The sequence below is a fragment of the Larimichthys crocea genome, chromosome III (genome assembly GCF_000972845.2).
Source record: "Larimichthys crocea isolate SSNF chromosome III, L_crocea_2.0, whole genome shotgun sequence".
NCBI lineage: Eukaryota > Metazoa > Chordata > Actinopteri > Sciaenidae > Larimichthys > Larimichthys crocea.
In genome coordinates, this window is record NC_040013.1 from 28,052,458 (window position 1) to 28,070,320 (window position 17,863).

Consider the following 17,863-nt stretch of genomic DNA (forward strand, 5'->3'; position numbering starts at 1 on the left):
CGAATTACCTGTGACACAACACACAGGGGAGAGGGGGGGAGGGCATTTAAATAAGCGTCCCTTCAAAATACAAATAAAACATGTAAAACGACTATTTGAGGTGCTTGTTTTTACTACAGACCCCCGGGCAGCAGCCTACGGAAGCCCTAAATGTGTCCATACATACATACATGTTATCCCCTGTTTTCCCATTTAACCGAGGATTTTTCCCTCAGTTTTCTTGTGATGCCGGGTATAAAATGTGATGTATGTATGACCCTTTTAGGGTCCACTCAATTTCTACAAGATTTTCTAGTTCAAAGTGTTCCCAGTGTAATTGTTGTGTGTTTGTTTTGGTGTTGGTTGGGGTGTGTTGGTTGGGGGGGTTGATGGTGGTAGGGGTGGGGGTTGTTTGGGTGGATGGGGTGTGGGGTATTGGTTGTTGTGGGGGTGGGGGGTTTTGGGGGTGGTGGGTTGTGATTTTGGTGTGGTGGTGGTGTGGGTGGGGTGGGTTGGGTGTTGGGGGGGGGGTAGGGTGGGGGGGTGTGTTTGTTTGGGGGGTGGGTGGGTTGGGTTGGGGCTGTTTTGGGGGGGGGGGGGGGGGGGGGGGGGGGGGGGGGGGGGGGTGGGGGGGGGGGGGGGGGGGGGGGGTGGGGGGGGGGGAGGGGGTGGGGGGGGGGGGGGGGGGGGGAAAAAAAAAAAAAAAAAAAAAAAAAAAAAAACAAAAAAAAAAAAAAAAAAAAAAAAAAAAAAAAAAAAAAACAAAAAAAAAAAAAAAAAAAAAAAAAAAAAAAAAAAAAAGCCCCCCAAACCGCCCCACCCCCACCACCCCCCCCCCCCACCCACCACCACCCCCCCCCCACCCCCCCACAACCACCCAACACCACCCCCCCAACACAACCACAACCCCCCAACCCCCCCAACCACGACCCAAAACCGACACCCACACTGGTGGGGGTTTGTTTTGTGTTGTGGGGGGTGGGGGCACCCCCCACCCCCCCCCACCAACCCCCCAAAAACCCGGGGGGGGGGGGGGGGGGGGGGGGGGGGGGGGGGGGGGTGGGTGGGGGGGGGGGGGGGTGGGGGGGGGGGGGGGGGGGGGGGGGGGGGGGGGGGGGGGGGGGGGGGGGGGGTGGGGGGGGGGGGGGGGGGGGGGGGGGGGGGGGGGGGGGTGGGGTGGGGGGGGGGGGGGGGGGGGGGGGGTGGGGGGGGGGGGGGGGGGGTGTTGTAAAAGACCCAACCCCCCCCCCCCCCACCCCCCCCCCCACAACAACCAACCACCAAACACACCCCCCCCCCACACCCCCCCCCCACCCCCCCCACCCCCCCCAAGCCCACACCCCCCCCCCCCACACCCCCACCAACAACCCGCCCCCCCACACCCCAACACCACCCCCACCCACCACCCCCCACCCCCCCCCAAACACCCCCCACACCCCACCCCCACCCACCCCCCCACCACCCCCACCCCCCAAACCCCCCCCCAACCCCCCCCCCAACCCCCCCACCCCCACCCAAAAACCACCCCTCGCCCACCACCCCCAAACCCCACACAACCCAAAACACCACCCCACCCAACCCCACCCCCACACCCACCCACCCCCCCCCACACCACAAACGACCCCCCCACCCCCCACAACCCACCCCCACACAACCAACCCCCCCCACCCCACATCAAGAGAAAACCGATAGGGTCGCGGAAGCCAGCCAGAAGACTCGTGTCGTGTCAGTGTTTGACCACATGGTGGCGCTTCATCCGCACAGCAGAGCCTCAGTGCAACACTGAAAGTCTTCCCCTGGTGCTTCAGCGGACAGGAGAGGCTGCTGCTGCTGCTGCTGCTGGTGGGTGGTGGTGGTCATCATGTCGGGCAGGAAGCCCCGGTCTGTGGCGAACCCTCTGGAGTCTGCTATCAACACCCCGAGCGAGAGATCCTGAAAGAATGCCACAGTTTGTATGTGGACAGCGAGAACGGTAAATAATAAATAAATATACACCGTGGTTCAGCGAGGTTAACGAGGTAACGCACAACAGCACGCATAGTTGTGCCATTATGTAACTTAGTGAGGCTGAAGTTTGTGTTGAAGGTAAGCAGCTTTATATGTGCAAGTTGTGGCGGTTCTGCAAGCCAGCTGTCCGACAGTGTCACCCATGATTGCCACTGGTGGCCTCCTCGGCAGCCACACCTTTAATGTTGTCTGACAAGTTACACTCTGCAGTGTGGCTTTACACTTACACCTGTTAGCACATGAGGTTAAGCTGCACCAGCCACACGTTGTCTCTGGTTATATGTTTGTACTAGCAGGTAAATATTAGGAGAAGTGTGGTGTGTTCAATAATAATGCGAATATGCAGGATAGTTCACATGAGTGTGCAGACTTTGCACTCAAGGAGGGCTGTGTCTTGTTAACCATAAAGGTGAGCTATTCACCTCAGTAATTGTGCATCAATCAACCAGGACAAACTGAAGTTATTAGTTAAATTATTTCACGTGAGGCACAGAGAGAGAAACTAAATAGAAACTACAAGCACTGACATTAAAACCTGTCAACAAGTAAAACAACCTGGCGGTTATCCTTGATTTAGACCTTAGCTTTAATGCTCATATTAGAAACATAACTAAAGATGCCTTTCAACATTGCACACCTTTATTACTGCAGGCCCGACTAATGTTTTGACTTTCTCAGAAAAATGCAGCTCAGTTACTTCAAAACTCAGCTGCAGGTCTGTTGACGATGACCAGAAAGAGACAGCACGTTACACTAACACCGATATACACCAATTTTAAGACCCTTTTATTGGTTTAAAGCTCTTAATGGCTTAGTCTCACCTGTTACGTCCCACTCGTGTAGGGAAAGGAATAACATAAACCAGTTGTACAAAGATGTTAATTTTCTTGGAATTGGATAAATTATCAATATAACAAAAAGAGAAGGAAGGGAACAAAGGTTGCTGTTCAAACCAACAAAATAAACAAAGTAGAACTCTCAAATATCAGAGTCTATGATATCTAAACAAAATCAACACGCAAAGAAAAAATGCTCTATTCAAACTATTATCTAATAACCAAAAGAAACAGCACCACTACAACTAGACAGTTTGGATATAATTCACAGTTAGTGAGAATTATCATTTTTGCTTCTCCATTTTTAATTATCACTGAATAAACTGTTAAAATCCTGATAATGTGACATGTTTCTTACATCTGGAGAAGAAGATTTGTAGCCCTGCAGCACTACAGCACTTCATTAAAGCTGTTTTGTCACGCATTTAAAAAATAATTGATGCTTCTGTGATTTGGTATATTGCTTTTTCGAGAATACTTAGTTGGCCTAGATCCAATTAAATGTCCAACTGACATTTATTCTGGGGGCTGCAACTGTTTCATTATTGATAGTTTGTTAATAAACATTAAACAACTGATTGTTTGAAATATAAATGTCCAAAAATATTCCCCTCTTCTCAGAGCCCAACATGTTTTGTCTGACCAATAGAGAAAAACAGCAAATTCTTTCGTATGAGTGGCTGGAACCAGAAAATATCTGGTAATTATTCACAATTTTAGCTTAAACAACATTTAAATGATTAATCCACCATCAGAAGAGTAAACATCCTCTGGGTACACCACACAGGCCTGTATGCAGCCCCACGGCCACAGCAGAGTATAACAACAGTATGTTGTTATTGCGGTTTGTATCGTCACACTTAATCAAACTTCTTCAGTCTTCTATGACTATAAACTGAATATTTTGGGTTGCGGACAAAACAAGGCATAAGGATGTCACCTCAGCGTTTAGAAACACTAATCAACATTTTTATGACATTTAATGAACCAAATTAATCGATTAAATGGTCGACTGAATAATCAAACTGAAAAAATAATGGTAGTTGCAGCACCATAAAGACCTACTACCACAGGTAGTGGGAGGTCTGCAGCAATTTTGTCCTGTATTTGTGTTTTATTCACATCTGATTTTAAGTATTAAATTGTGTGATGTCACTAATATCTGCGTACTGTGTGTGTGTGTGTGTGTGTGTGTGTGTTTTTTCAGGCCTGGTGAGATTGCCAGCAGCCTTGGCGTCCAGCTCTGCCCCCCAGAAAGAAGACTTGTGTGATAATGGGTAACCACTCTGCAGGGAAGAGCTCCTCATTAACTGGTAATGCACTATATGTTAATGGGAGGTACAAACGTCACACACTGTGTGAATGAAATGTCACTTTACTCAAGCGCTGTGAATGAAGCCAGGAAATGTTCATTTGTAGGATTATAAAGAAGACAGAAAAGACAAAAACATCTAATTCGTTATTTTTTTCTGTGGTTGAGCATTTTCACAAAAGCTACTTAAATAATGAAAAATCTGATTATGATTCCGGGTTATTCCTTTTTTAAGAACTTATTTTCACTATTATATGATTAACATGGTCTTCTTCTACTCACATCTTATGTTTTCATATTTATACTGACCGAGACATTTCGATTTGAACAGATGAGAGTATACAAGGCAAGACGTTTTTGTAGCCGTATAGTGTAGTTCATTGTAGACGTGGTAGTGGGTTATTCAACCGACAACCATCCTGTAACATATAAACTGGCCTTTACACACGGCGTCAGGCTAGTTTATTGGAATTAGTGTTGAAATTATGAAACAATCTTTTGTTTAACAATTAGATAATGGATTTATGTTTATGTCATTTGTTGCCAGCCTGTTCCAGTCTGTCAGATGTGAGGACTGCAGCCATTCTTTACTATTAAAACCGAACTATTAAAGGTCCAACAGATTTAGGGGGCTCTATTTACAGAATATGGCAGAAATCGAATATAATATATTATAACTATGTTCTTGTTAGTGTAGATCACCTGAAATGTGTTGTTTTGTTCTTGTTTCCGTAAAACGAGATGTGTTTACTGACTAAATATGAAAGTTTTCCCTCCAGGAATAAGCCACAGCTTCAGATCCTGTTCATGTAAAGATGAGAACAGTTTTGATGCCTGCGTGATGCTGTCCTTTTAGGTATGTAGAAGAGCACATACAGAAAGCCGGCGTCGCCATTGAAACGCAGGGGTTCACGTTCATCACAAGCGGTCGCAAAAGAGAATAACTGACGGTAAGAACAGCACGAAACAGACAGCGTTTCAATAACTACCTCTAACAGCCAGCTTTGTGTCGCACGCTTCATTTTAATACCTCTAAATTGTTTCCAGATCTCATCCGGTGTTTGTTAACAAACAGTATGTCATTACTTCAGTATTCTCTGTGTGTGGGATGAGAGATTTATTTTGGGATGTTAAACTTCAGTAATGAGAAGTGAAACTGCAGCCAGTCAGAAGGTTGATGAAGCGATATGTTGGATGTCAGCTTGTACGGAGGGCACTCCCTCAGTCAGCTGTGATTTCTCATTCTGTATGCTGGCTCCAATGAGAGCCTTTGTTGTACAGACACACACACACACACACACACACACAGAGGCATCTTTGCAGCATAAAACAGGCTCGGGAGACACCTGTCTCTCCGTCTTCTCTCATCTCTCTCCTCTCTGTCATATACTACAGACATGATTTATACATAGAAACGTAGGAAAATTTGTCTTCTTACTCACATTCATCTGCTAAAGCTGTCAGCCTTATAGTTTGGGCGTAACACACAAAAATGCACCAGCAACACCCATCCACAGCCTCAGAGACTGCCATGTTAATTTGAGAAGAGAAATTACCAGAAGGAGCAGTGAGCACCTGTGCTTTCTCTCACTCCCGAGGCCAAAGTTTATACAATTTTCACCTGAAAATGGGCAAGGAAATGGTCCACGAGACGAGGATTCTCACGGTCATTTCGGATTTTGGTTTGCGGCACACCTTTATGGCATTTTTGGCCACCTCTTCGAGGGACTTCATTTGAAGCTTTTCTGTGTCTCTCAGGAGTCAAAGGGGGAGGGAGTGAAGCGTGCACACCTGTGACTAATTACCTGTGACACACACACAGGGAGGAGAGGGGGGAGGGGCTATTTTCAAAATAAGAGTCCCTTCAAAATAAAAATAAACATGTTAAAAACGACTATTTGAGGTGTGCTTTTTTAATACAGACCCCCGGCAGCAGCCTACGGAAGCCCTAAATGGTCATACATACATACATTTTATTCCACCCTGTTTTCCCATGATAACGAGATAATTTTCCTCAGTTTTCCTGTGATGCCGGGTGAGTAAAATGTATGTATGTATGACCCTTTTAGGGTCCACTCAATTTCTACAAGAATTTTCTAGTTCAAAGTGTTCCCCAGTGTAATTTGACCTTGCGGTACCTCAGAGAAACCGATAGGGGTCGCGGAAGAGCCAGCCAGAAGACTCGTGTCATGTCAGTGTTTGACCACATGGTGGCGCTTCATCCGCACAGCAGAGCCTCAGTGCAACACTGAAAGTCTTCCCCTGGTGCTTCAGCGGACAGGAGAGGCTGCTGCTGCTGCTGCTGCTGCTGGTGGTGGTGGTGGTCATCATGTCGGGCAGGAAGCCCCGGTCTGTGGCGAACCCTCTGGAGTCTGCTATCAACACCCCGAGCGAGAGGATCCTGAAAGAATGCCACAGTTTGTATGTGGACAGCGAGAACGGTAAATAATAAATAAATAAATACACCGTGGTTCAGCGAGAGTTAACGAGGTAACGACAACAGGCACGCATAGTTGTGCCATTATGTAACTTTAGTGAGGCTGAAGTTTGTGTTGAAGGTAAAGCAGCTTTAATATGTGCAAGTATGTGGCGGTCTGCAGCAGCAGCTGTCCGACAGTGTCAAACACATGACATTGAACACTGGTGTGACTCCTCTGCAGCCACACCTTTAATGTTGTCTGACAAGTTACACTCCTGCAGTGTGGCTTTACACCTATCACCTGTTCAGCACATGAGGTTAAGTCTGCACCAGCCACACGTTGTCTCTTGGTTATATGTTTGTATCTAGCAGGTAAATATTAGGAGAAGTGTGGTGTGTTCAATAATAATGCGAATATGCAGGATAGTTCACATGAGTGTGCAGACTTTGCACTTCAAGGAGGGCTTGTCTTTGTTATTACCATATAGTAGGTAAGCTATTTCACTTCAGTAATTATGCATCAATCTAACCAGGACAAACTGAAGTTTATTGGTTAAATTATTCTACTGAGGCACAGAGAGAGAAACTAAATATGAAACTACAAGCACTGACATTAAAACCTGTCAACAAGTAAAACAACCTGGCTGTTATCTTTGATTTAGACCTTAGCTTTGAAGCTCATATTAGAAACATAACTAAAGATGCCTTTCAACATTGCACACCTTTATTACCTGCAGGGCCGACTAATGTTTGACTTTCACAGAAGAATGCAGCTCAGTTACTTCAAAACTCAGCTGCACGTCTGTTGATGATGACCAGAAAGAGACAGCACGTTACACTAAAACCGAATCACACCAATTTTAAGACCCTTTTATTGGTTTATAAAGCTCTTAATGGTCTTGGTCTCACCTGTTACGTCCCAGCTTGTGTGGGGAAAGGAATTAACATAAACCAGTTGTACAAAGATGTTTATTTTCTTGGAATTTGGATAAATTATCAATATAACAAAAAGAGAAAGGAAGGGAACAAAGGTTGCTGTTCAAACCAACAAAATAAACAAAGCAGAACTCTCTAAATATCTAGTCTATGATATCTAAACAAAATCAACACGGCAAAGAAAAAATGCTCTATTCAAACTATTGTCTAATAACCAAAAGAAACAGCACCACTACATCTAGTGCTTGCAGTTTTTGTTATTTCGTGCGTTTATTTATACCTCGGAAAGGACTAACTAACTAACTTGGTTCCCCAGAGCTGCACAATACATATTCCGATTAGACTGATATGACAATTTGGATATAATTCACAGTTAGTGAGAATGATCATTTTTGCGTCACCATTTTTAATTATCACTGTTAAAATCCTGATAATGTGACATGTTTCTTACATCTGGAGAAGAAGATTTGTAGGCCCTGCAGCACTACAGCACTTCATTAAAGCTGTTTTGTCACGCATTTATCAAAATAATTGATGCTTCTGTGATTTGTATATTGCTTTTTCGATAATACTTAGTTGGCCCTAGATCCAATTAAATGTCCAACTGACATTTATTCTGGGGGCTGCAACTGTTTCATTATTGATAGTTTGTTAATTAAACATTAAACAACTGATTGTTTGAAATATTAAATGTCCAAAAATATTTCCCCTCTTCTCAGAGCCCAACATGTTTTGTCTGACCAATAGAGAAAAACAGCAAATTCTTTCATATGAGTGGCTGGAACCAGAAAATATCTGGTAATTATTCACAATTTTATGCTTAAACAATCATTTAAATGATTAATCCGTTAAACAAGAGTTAAACATCCTCTTGGGTACACCACACAGGTCTGTCTGCAGCCCCACAGCCACAGCAGAGTATAACAACATGATTATGTTGTTATTCCTGGGTTTGTATCGTCACACTTAATCAAACTTCTTCAGTCTTCTATGACTATAAACTGAATATCTTTGGGTTGCGGACAAAACAAGACATAAGGATGTCACCTAAGGCTTTTAGAAACACTAATCAACATTTTTATGACATTTTATGAACCAAATTAATCGATTAAATGATCGACTGAATAATCAATACTGAAAAAAATAATGGTTAGTTGCAGCACCATAGAGACCTACTATTTAACTGATTTTACTAAAATTTGACACAGGTAGTGGGAGGTCTGTCAGCAATTTTGTTCCTGTATTTGTGTTTTATTCACATCTGATTTTAAGTATTAAATTGTGATGATGTCACTTAATATCTGCGTACTGTGTGTGTGTGTGTGTGTGTGTGTGTGTGTGTGTGTGTGTGTGTGTGTGTGTGTGTGTGTGTGTTTTCAGGCCTGGTGAAGATTGCCAGCAGCCTTGGCGTCCAGCTCCTGCCCCCCAGAAAGAAGATCATTGTGATGATAATGGGTAACCACTCTGCAGGGAAGAGCTCCTTCATTAACTGGTAATGCATCTTATTGTTAATGGGATGTACAGTAACGTCACACACTGTGTGAATGAAATGTCACTTTTACTCAAGCGCTGTGAATGAAGTCCGGGAAATGTTCATTTGTAGGATTTATAAAGAAGACAGAAAAAGACAAAAACATCTAATTCGTTATTTTTTTTCTGTTAGTTGAGCATTTTCACAAAAGCTACTTAAATAATGAAATAATCTGATTATGATTCCCTGGTTTTATTCCTTTTTTAAAGAACTTATTTTCACTGTTATGATTAACATCGTCTCTTCTACTCACATCTTATGTTTTCATATTTATACTGACCGAGACATTTTGATTTTGAACAGATGAGAGTATACAAGGCAAGACAGTTTTTGTAGCCGTATAGTGTAGTTCATTGTAGACGTGGTAGTGGGTTCATATTCCACCGACAACCAATCCTGTAACATATAAACTGGCCTTTTACACAGGCGTCAGGCTAGTTTATTGGAATTAGTGTTGAAATGATGAAACAATCTTTTGTTTAACAATTAGATAATGGATTTATTGTTATACTTATTTGTCGCCAGCCTGTTCCAGTCTGTCAGATGTGAGGACTTGCAGCCATTCTTCACTATTTAAAACCGAACTATTAAAGGTCCAACATGTCAGATTTAGGGGGCTCTATTTACAGAATATGGCAGAAATGGAATATAATATCTATAACTATGTTTTTGTTAGTGTATGATCACCTGAAATAAGTGTTGTTTTGTTGTTGCTGTGTTTTCTGACTAAATATGAAAGTTTTCCCTCTGAGGAATAAGCCACAGCTTTAGATCCTGTTCACGTAAAAGATGAGAACAGTTTCTGATGCCGGCGTGATGCTTTCCTTTTAGGTATGTAGAAGAGCACATACAGAAAGCCGGCGTCGCCATTGAAACGCAGGGGTTCACGTTCATCACAAGCGGTCGCAAAAGAGAATCACTGACGGTAAGAACAGCACGAAGACAGACAGCGTTTCAATAACTACCTCTAACAGCCAGCTTTGTGTTGCACGCTTCATCTTAATGCCTCTAAATTGTTTCCAGATCTCATCAGTGTTTGTTAACAAACAGTATGTCATTACTTCAGTACTTCTCTGTGTTGTGGATGAGAGATTTATTTTGGGATGTTTAACTTCAGTAATGAGAAGTGAAACTGCAGCCAGTCATGAAGGTTGATGAAGCGATATGTTGGATGTCAGCTTGTACGGAGGGCACTCCCTCAGTCAGCTGTGATTTCTCATTCTGTATGCTGCTCCAATGAGAGCCTTTGTTGTACAGACACACACACACACACACACACACACACAGAGGCATCTTTGCAGCATATAAACAGGCTCGGGAGACACCTGTCTCTCCGTCTTCTCTCATCTCTCTCCACTCTGTTCATATCCTGCTGTGGTGAAGGTGATGAAGATGAATAATATATTTGCAGCACAGGACTGCAGAGTGGAAGGATTATCTCGTCTATACTGGAAAAGCTTAGAGCGAGTGTACCGAGCTGCAGCACAGCAGCTGGTGTACGACTTGAGTGCGAAGTACTGAGAAGAGAGAGCACTCTGTTGTAGGAAACTGCAGATTCATGTTTGTCTCTTCAGGTTATTATCTCTCACTTTGTCTTTTTGTTTTAACTCTTTCGCAGGGGAATGCGACGCTACATCTCTACCCTCACTTTAGACCACTCCTTGAGTTCAAAGGTAAGCTTATTCTTCTTTTTTTGGTATCAGTAACTCATAATTACTTTCTGAAAAGTGCAATATTTCAAGCGTTTACCTTGAAAGTGTAGTGATATTGAAATGCCATGCCTCTGTGTTGCACTTATCCTTTACCAAAATCCATTTTTATGTTCCTAAATCAGTCATTATGTGTAGATTTGGTGTCTGCATGCAGATTCTGCATTGTGATGTGTCACATATCAGAAACATTTCTAAACATTTCACATAATCCAGCAGTTTACTATATGTTTTATGAGGATAATCCTTTAAATCCAGTTGCATCTTCCTGACTCTGATAGTGAAATCTGCATTAAATATTTGTACATTGATACGATCAGCACTGCAGTCTTAGTGCACAACAGATGCTCATTTGACCTTAAAGCCTAAATATTCAAACCTTTTGTAGTGTGTGCAATGGATTCTTGATTATTGATCTGTTTTTTTTCCTCTGCTGGCATCGTGATGAAAAAAATCAGAGAGGAGAAAGTGTTAAAATTTGCTGGAACAGTCGGGAGAAGCAGCATTAAGAACAGCGAACAGGAGATGAATGTAATCACGAGCTGCAGACAGAGATCGCTTCCTTTGAGGTTTAACTGGCACATGAATGTTTCCGACTGGAAACTGTTCAAGTTAATCGAAGTGTATGTTGAGTTCAAAAGTTTGAAATTTACTATTTGATCTGTAACTTGGGCATAAATTCATAGAATTTTTGTTTGATCCTGTGTGTTATTAATGTGTTTCTAGTTATCAGAGGGTCAGGCTTATCTTTTGTCGTTTGAGGTCGAGTTCATGTGCCTCGTTGATGACTCAACACTGAGTCATACCTTTGACGTATACAGTTTTCTTTATAAATCTGACCATGCTCCTGCTCCACTTTTCATTACATCTGTGCTATTCCTTTCTGAGATATATGAGTTGAGATCACTCTCATGTAGAGGTAATTAGCGGCACATTGTGTTAAAAGACAATTGAGCTCAGCTCTGCTGTGCGTCAGCTTCTGGATGTTGAGGTGGTCGTGCAGAAAGTCTGGGTGTGCCTGCTGTCGGAGTGGGAGCATCAGCGTGGAGGGTGGGGGGAGAAGGAGGAGGAGGAGGAGGAGGGCAGTAAATGTATGTGTGAGCGTGTAGAGAGAGTGGAGGGTTCACTGGGTGCGGACCGGAGCGCTCACGGTATGGCGTGTGAGTCACACGCCCCATCGACAGCAGTGCAGTGGAGTCAGGAGGAGCTGCTGAGAAATGTCACAGCCATTAGAGACGGCACAGCCCCAGACTCCAGCAGCAACAGCTCTGCAGGCCTGCAGAGTCTCGCAACACCAACGATCTGCAGCTGGAATAACAGGCTTTTTATTTGTACTTCTTCTGCGCCTCTGGAAATATTAAATCAGGAATTTGTTTACCTGTCACAGCAGCTGAGGATGACTCATCAGAAAAAAAAAAGAAGCACCCTATATCCTTACGTGGGAGTAGCTGCTGAGTGTACAGTTTGGGATATGCTTGGAGATACTTCTCAATGTTGTTTTAGACTTAACATAAAGGATGTTTAACTCTGTCTTTTATGTCTTATCAACCTGTTGTGAAGAGTTTCCACTACATGCTGCATGGGGTCAAATGACTGTGAGACAAAGAAGATTTCAGGCTGTGCTGTTTGCTCATTTTACTTTAGATGTATTTTGCACTGCGTCTTGTTTGACCCGTTTAGTCCAACAAGTTCTTTTTTAGTCTTTTAGTCGATGCAGCATTATTTGCAGCCTTTGCCCTTTTCCTCGTGCACAGGATCTCCAGTGTAGCCTTCTCAGTTACAGTCACTTGAGGAACTTAGCACGCATCGACTGGTATCACTCTAGTTTCCTTTTCACCTTTCAGGACACTCAGAGGACTTTCTTCAGCTAGAGTGGTTTCTCTTATTTTTAGCATGCAAATGTGCATGTTTAGAGCACCAACTTGAGAATATCAACATATATGTATGTTTTCTTGCCGCCGTTGGTGCAACGATAATTGCGAGATGGTGGGAATAGACTTCTGAGATGTGTGACAGGAGGCGGATACATTGATATTGTGGCCATGCTGATCTAAGAGAAACGTAAAGGAATGCTAATGTGCCACAGCAGCAGTGGCCCTCCTGCACGCTGCAGCACAAGGATGTGATTTGTGCTGGCTGTTAACACCTGCCTCTTCCTATGAAACAGCCTCAGTGTCATCCCAAGCCTGTGGGTGTGTGTGTGTGTGTGTGTGTGTGTGTGTGTAGAGTGAGGGTGGGGTTTGTATATCTAAATAGTGATCCTGTTCTGGTGGTCAGAGTCGGTGGTTTGAAGGGTGGGGAGGGGGTTGGTGATTCATTCATGTGTGGTAGCTGTGTCGGAGTATCGTAACCTCACATCGCGTTGCCTCACAGTCGTTCTTCACTGGCTAGCTTTATGTCCCACGCCCCACGCTAAAGCTGCCAGTTGAAGAGCTGTTGTGTGTAACCATGACAACCAGACCACTCCAAGAGAAAAAAAAAACGAGACCCGAACAAATATTGTCATATTGTCAGAATTTTTTATTTTTATCTGTGAGGGTGTGGCCGCTGTTTGAGTTCAAACCGGAATGTGTTTAGATGTGTTCATGCATGTGTGCAGCTGACATGACACACGTTTATGCGGATCATCTCAAACATTTTCCTAACACAGATGCAGATTGCAGACGTCTCGCAAATGCAAACCTGCAAGCACAAAAACGTTGACAGCGTTCTTGATCTTTAATGACACTGACCTCCCTCAGGTTTCCAAGTATTGACTGCACTGCGGCTTCCAGTAGCACATGATAATATAGTCATTAGAGATGACAGCTTCCTGCAGAGCCATCGCCATCGTCTTTGTTACTGTGAACTTATCCTATAGGAAGCACCTGCGCACATACACACAGTGTTTGTCTATTGCAGGTGTTACGGACTATCTGTCTGCTGAGATCTCCACCTCCAAGCAGAAGAAGTTCAGTCTGGTGACATTCGTGGACACACCGGGTTTGGTGGACGGGGACATGGTCTATCCTTTTAATGTCAACAGCGCCATCACCTGGTTGGGTATGTATTTGCAGCTGAAACTTTAACTAGCTACGCTAAAGCTGTTCCCTCTAATGGACGTTATTTTTAATTTCCTGTGCAGGAGAACAGGCCGACCTGGTGTTCGTGTTCTTCGACCCGATGGGTCAGGCGCTCTGCAAACGTACGCTCAACATCGTGGAGAAGCTGAGTGAGAAATGTGCAGATAAGGTGTTGTTCTACCTCAGCAAGGCTGATGAAGCAGGGAATGAAACAGACAGACAGGTAAGTCCACTTCATATTTGGCCTTTGGTCATCCTAAAAATGAAACCTTACTGACTTCTATTTGTTTATTTCCGCAGAGGGTGATGATGCAGATAGTCCAAGAACTGTGTCGCCGTCCAGGTCTCAACAAATGTGGTTTTGAGATGCCCACAATATATATCCCCAACCCACAGAAGGTCAGACTGCTCTCTGCGTGAGATTTAAGTCAACATTTTTCATATTTAACCTTCAATTTGACAAACTGAACCATGTGATACTTGACTCAAACTCATACAGTCCCTCCTTCCCACCCCCTCGTCATCAGATTGATCTTTTTTCTGAAGTGTTTTCCTTCAACAGATTCAGGTCTGATCTGTAGTCTGGATTTAAAGCAGTCTGCTATCCTTGGGGTTGAACAGCCATTTGTTATCCTTGAATGCAAATTTTCCACTCCTGGTTTCCTGGTGGCTCTTGATGGCTAGAACAGGATGATTCATTTTGCAATACGATGACTGAGAGAGTTATCCACTCTTGGGGTTGGGGGGATGGGGGCAGAGGTTGTAAACCATGGCCTTTGATCAGCCACTTTTGACAATAGCAGCCCCAGTCCTGAGTTATTGCTGCACCATCTTGTGATCTACAACCACAGAGCTCTACTCCGCCTGGTAGATTTGTGCATCCCTCCTGACCTCCACTTTATTTCCACTGAAGCAAGTGCAGCCTCACTTCCTGCTAAGTGCACAAGGCCCTCATGGATTTGTTGTGGAAAATTCCAGACTGTTCCTCTTTGAAATACGCAGCTGTACTTGTTTGCACAGATACTCCAAAACTGATGCACTTATGAGGCTTTGTTTTGTTGTAGCCGAGCCGGTGTGTGAACCAGATCGATGGGGTGTGTCAGACCATCGAGAAGACCATCAACCAGGCTGTTCAGAAGACTTTGAATCAGCTGGAGAAAGACTCTGACCTTATTTGTGCCACAATCGGCAGCAGACTACAGAAGGACAGGTTAGCGGCTTTTCATTCTGCAAAAGCTAATTTACTTTGACGCAAAATGACAGGTGGCATCTTCGAACAAATAAACCATATCATGTGTATAAGGAGGAGATAAGAGTCGGCAGATATTACCCGCTGCAGAAAATGTAATATTAAAACCAGAATTCCTCTGTGTGCACGCAGGGCTGATGTGTCCTACAACAAAAGCGTCCGCCTTCACTCGTTCTTGTGTGGGGCTCTGGGTATTGTCCTTCCTACCCTCTTCATCCTCAGTTTCATTGTGAACACCATCTCCAAAGAGCAGCTGGATGACCTGCTGGGCGAAGGGGCGGCTCGGATCGTTTACATCTTCACAGTAAGTCCTGAGAGTTTGCACAATGACATTTGTAACATCGCAATAAAATCAAATTAAATTCTGCCTTTTACTCAGTCCTCTTGTCGTGTACTTGTTGTGTTGTGTCCTCTGAGCGTCTGTTCATCGTGTGTCTCACAGGGAATAGTGATGTATTTATGGGACTGGATACCAGAAGATGGACAAGTTATATGTGTGATTGTTTTTGGAGCTTTTTGCTACTTCCTGCTTTTCCTAGCAAAATATTTTGCAGGGTAAGTGTCACAAATACAGTGCAAGCATATATACATATGTAGAGCTGAAACGATGAATTGATTAATCGATCAAACAAATGAAAAAACCATCTGCTTTTCTGTATTTTATATCACTGTAAACTGACTTTGGACTGTTGATCTGACAAATCAGGACATTTAAAGACGCCGTTTGAGAGTTTAAGAAATCTTGATAGACATTTTTAGACAATAATCAGCAGATTAATGGATAATAGATGTATATATAAATTGGTCCATATGAGAAACTAAACCTTTAACATTAATAACTCTAACCCTCAGAAAAATGTCTAAATACAGCAGAGCTTCTGTTTTGTCATGGAGGCTGTGTGTTTCACATCACACATAAATAAGTAATATGTAATAATAAGAAAAGTATAATAATAAAAATAACAATAATTACAGTAGCAACAATAATAGTAATACGGGAATAAATAGTCTTAGACAGTGTCCTCATTTAACATCCTTTCCTTGGAAACTTGGGAAGAAAAGGCTGTTATCTGAGAGGTTGGGATCCTTAGTGATTCTCTTTGGCTTCTGTTTGCAGTGACTGGCATAGATGTCTTTTAGGGAGGGTAGAGCACCACCTATTGTACGTTTCAGGGCCTTTTGCGGCCTCGTTCAGCGCTGTTTCTGTACCAGACAGTGATGTTTCCTGTTGCTCGCACACAGACAAAGAGGAAGTGAATATCGAATCTCTGAGTGAACGTTGTTCTGATGTTCTTCATTCTCAGCCGGAGGAACAAGACTCTGACGAAGAAGGAGAAGAGGGCGATGGCAGAATATAACGATTACATCAACGATATCGTCAAAGCTAAGAAGGTTAGATTTCTCTTCTGTATACGAGTTAAAGATGCAGTAATTACTCTGTGTAATACAGAAGAAATAAAATTATTACCTACAGCTTTTTATCATCTTTCAGTTTATTGTTTTGGATTTATGAAACATAACCTTAACCTGCTAACACGTGCCACCTTTTCCTGCAAATGTATAGAGACTCATTAGCATTGATTTCATGAAAATCTAACTGTTTTAAATGAATTTCATTTGTCAACTTTAAAACATTTGTTAATTTTACTTCACAGGGGAAGTTGTATGAGTGGTACCTCCAGCAGTGTGCAGCAGAATATGATCTCTGAGCCCGGGTAAGCTGAAGACAGTTGTCAGCGTGATCTACCACCGTGTTTAAAGTGGTATCCACCAAAACTATCAGGTTTTTTCTCTTCTCAGTCAGTCAGGTGTATCAAAGATCATCTCAAGATCTTAGTTTAAAGATTAGGAATTTAAAAAGTGCCATTATTAGTCAGTACTGGAGATGCTGTGATTGTAGTCGTTTGATGAAAGCAAATTTCATAATGTGAATAGATTTTTGTAGTAACAACATGGAAGAAGTGTTTACAAATGAACTTTTTCTTTATTTCTTCATGAGGTACTTGCAGATGCTTTTTTATGATGTCCTTGCGTACTCGTGGTCCTCAAGTCTCACTTCACCGTCTTGTTGTCTTTATAAGACATCAGAATGTCCAACACTTTTGTTCGCAATATTACAATAACCAATGCTGTGATAACACTCGGGCATTATAGTAAAATATTTTCATACCAACAAAAGCTGCAAGCTTTCTTCTGCCTCCCAAAGAGTCTGTCTTCCTCTTTGACGTTTGTTTCGATGTGTGATATGTTCACGTATGAATCATGTGATAGTATTTACAGAAACCGCAGTCAAGATCTGTGACTTAACTATTTTAATAGAGCAGTATAATAAAACAGGTGAGCAGTGAAGTCTGTCACTGAGTTGTTAATGAGCACTGAACTCTTCATGTTGTCTATAGAATCTAGTTTTACGACTATATCACCATGTACTGCCTTTACTTCAGTGTTTGTAGACATATTTATTGGTCTTTAAGGTGCTTTTTATCCAAATAATGTAGAAAAACTTCTAGGGGCTGTTTGCAATATTATTGTGAACACTGTCAGTTTGTATTGTGTGTGTATTTTATCCTCCTCGTTAGGTAAATCTTTGTTTTTATGAGATATTACATTTATAAATTGTGTGTGACTTTATCTATTCTGTGTAATTTTTCCAAAAAATAGTTTTTATTGTACGAAATGGAGACTCTCTTGTCATAAAACTGCAAATTATGCTCTGTCACTCCCTTGGAAATTATTAAACATTTTCTACTGACTCCTGCTCGACTGATTTTTTACTGTGTTTTAATAAAGTCAAACATGCACACATAAACAACAAGTGGAGTA

General features: G+C 42.8%; 1 protein-coding gene across 2 annotated transcripts; it reads left to right on the top strand.

Moving 5' to 3' along the window:
• The first annotated feature begins 6,408 nt into the window (after positions 1-6,408).
• On the top strand, positions 6,409-17,789 carry si:dkey-98f17.5 (uncharacterized). Of its 2 annotated transcripts, XM_027278477.1 has the most exons (13): positions 6,409-6,575; positions 8,870-8,981; positions 9,852-9,945; positions 10,639-10,693; positions 13,631-13,771; positions 13,854-14,014; positions 14,092-14,190; positions 14,856-15,001; positions 15,173-15,344; positions 15,483-15,595; positions 16,345-16,432; positions 16,696-16,755; positions 17,050-17,789. In XM_027278477.1, exons 1-12 carry the CDS (start codon positions 6,464-6,466, stop codon positions 16,747-16,749), a joined length of 1,347 nt encoding a protein of 448 aa, XP_027134278.1. In that variant the 5' UTR covers positions 6,409-6,463; the 3' UTR covers positions 16,750-16,755; positions 17,050-17,789. The 2 variants fall into 2 exon arrangements, with proteins under 2 accessions (XP_027134278.1, XP_010732017.1); XM_010733715.3 differs by having other exon boundaries at positions 16,696-17,789.
• The last annotated feature ends 74 nt before the right edge of the window (positions 17,790-17,863 follow it).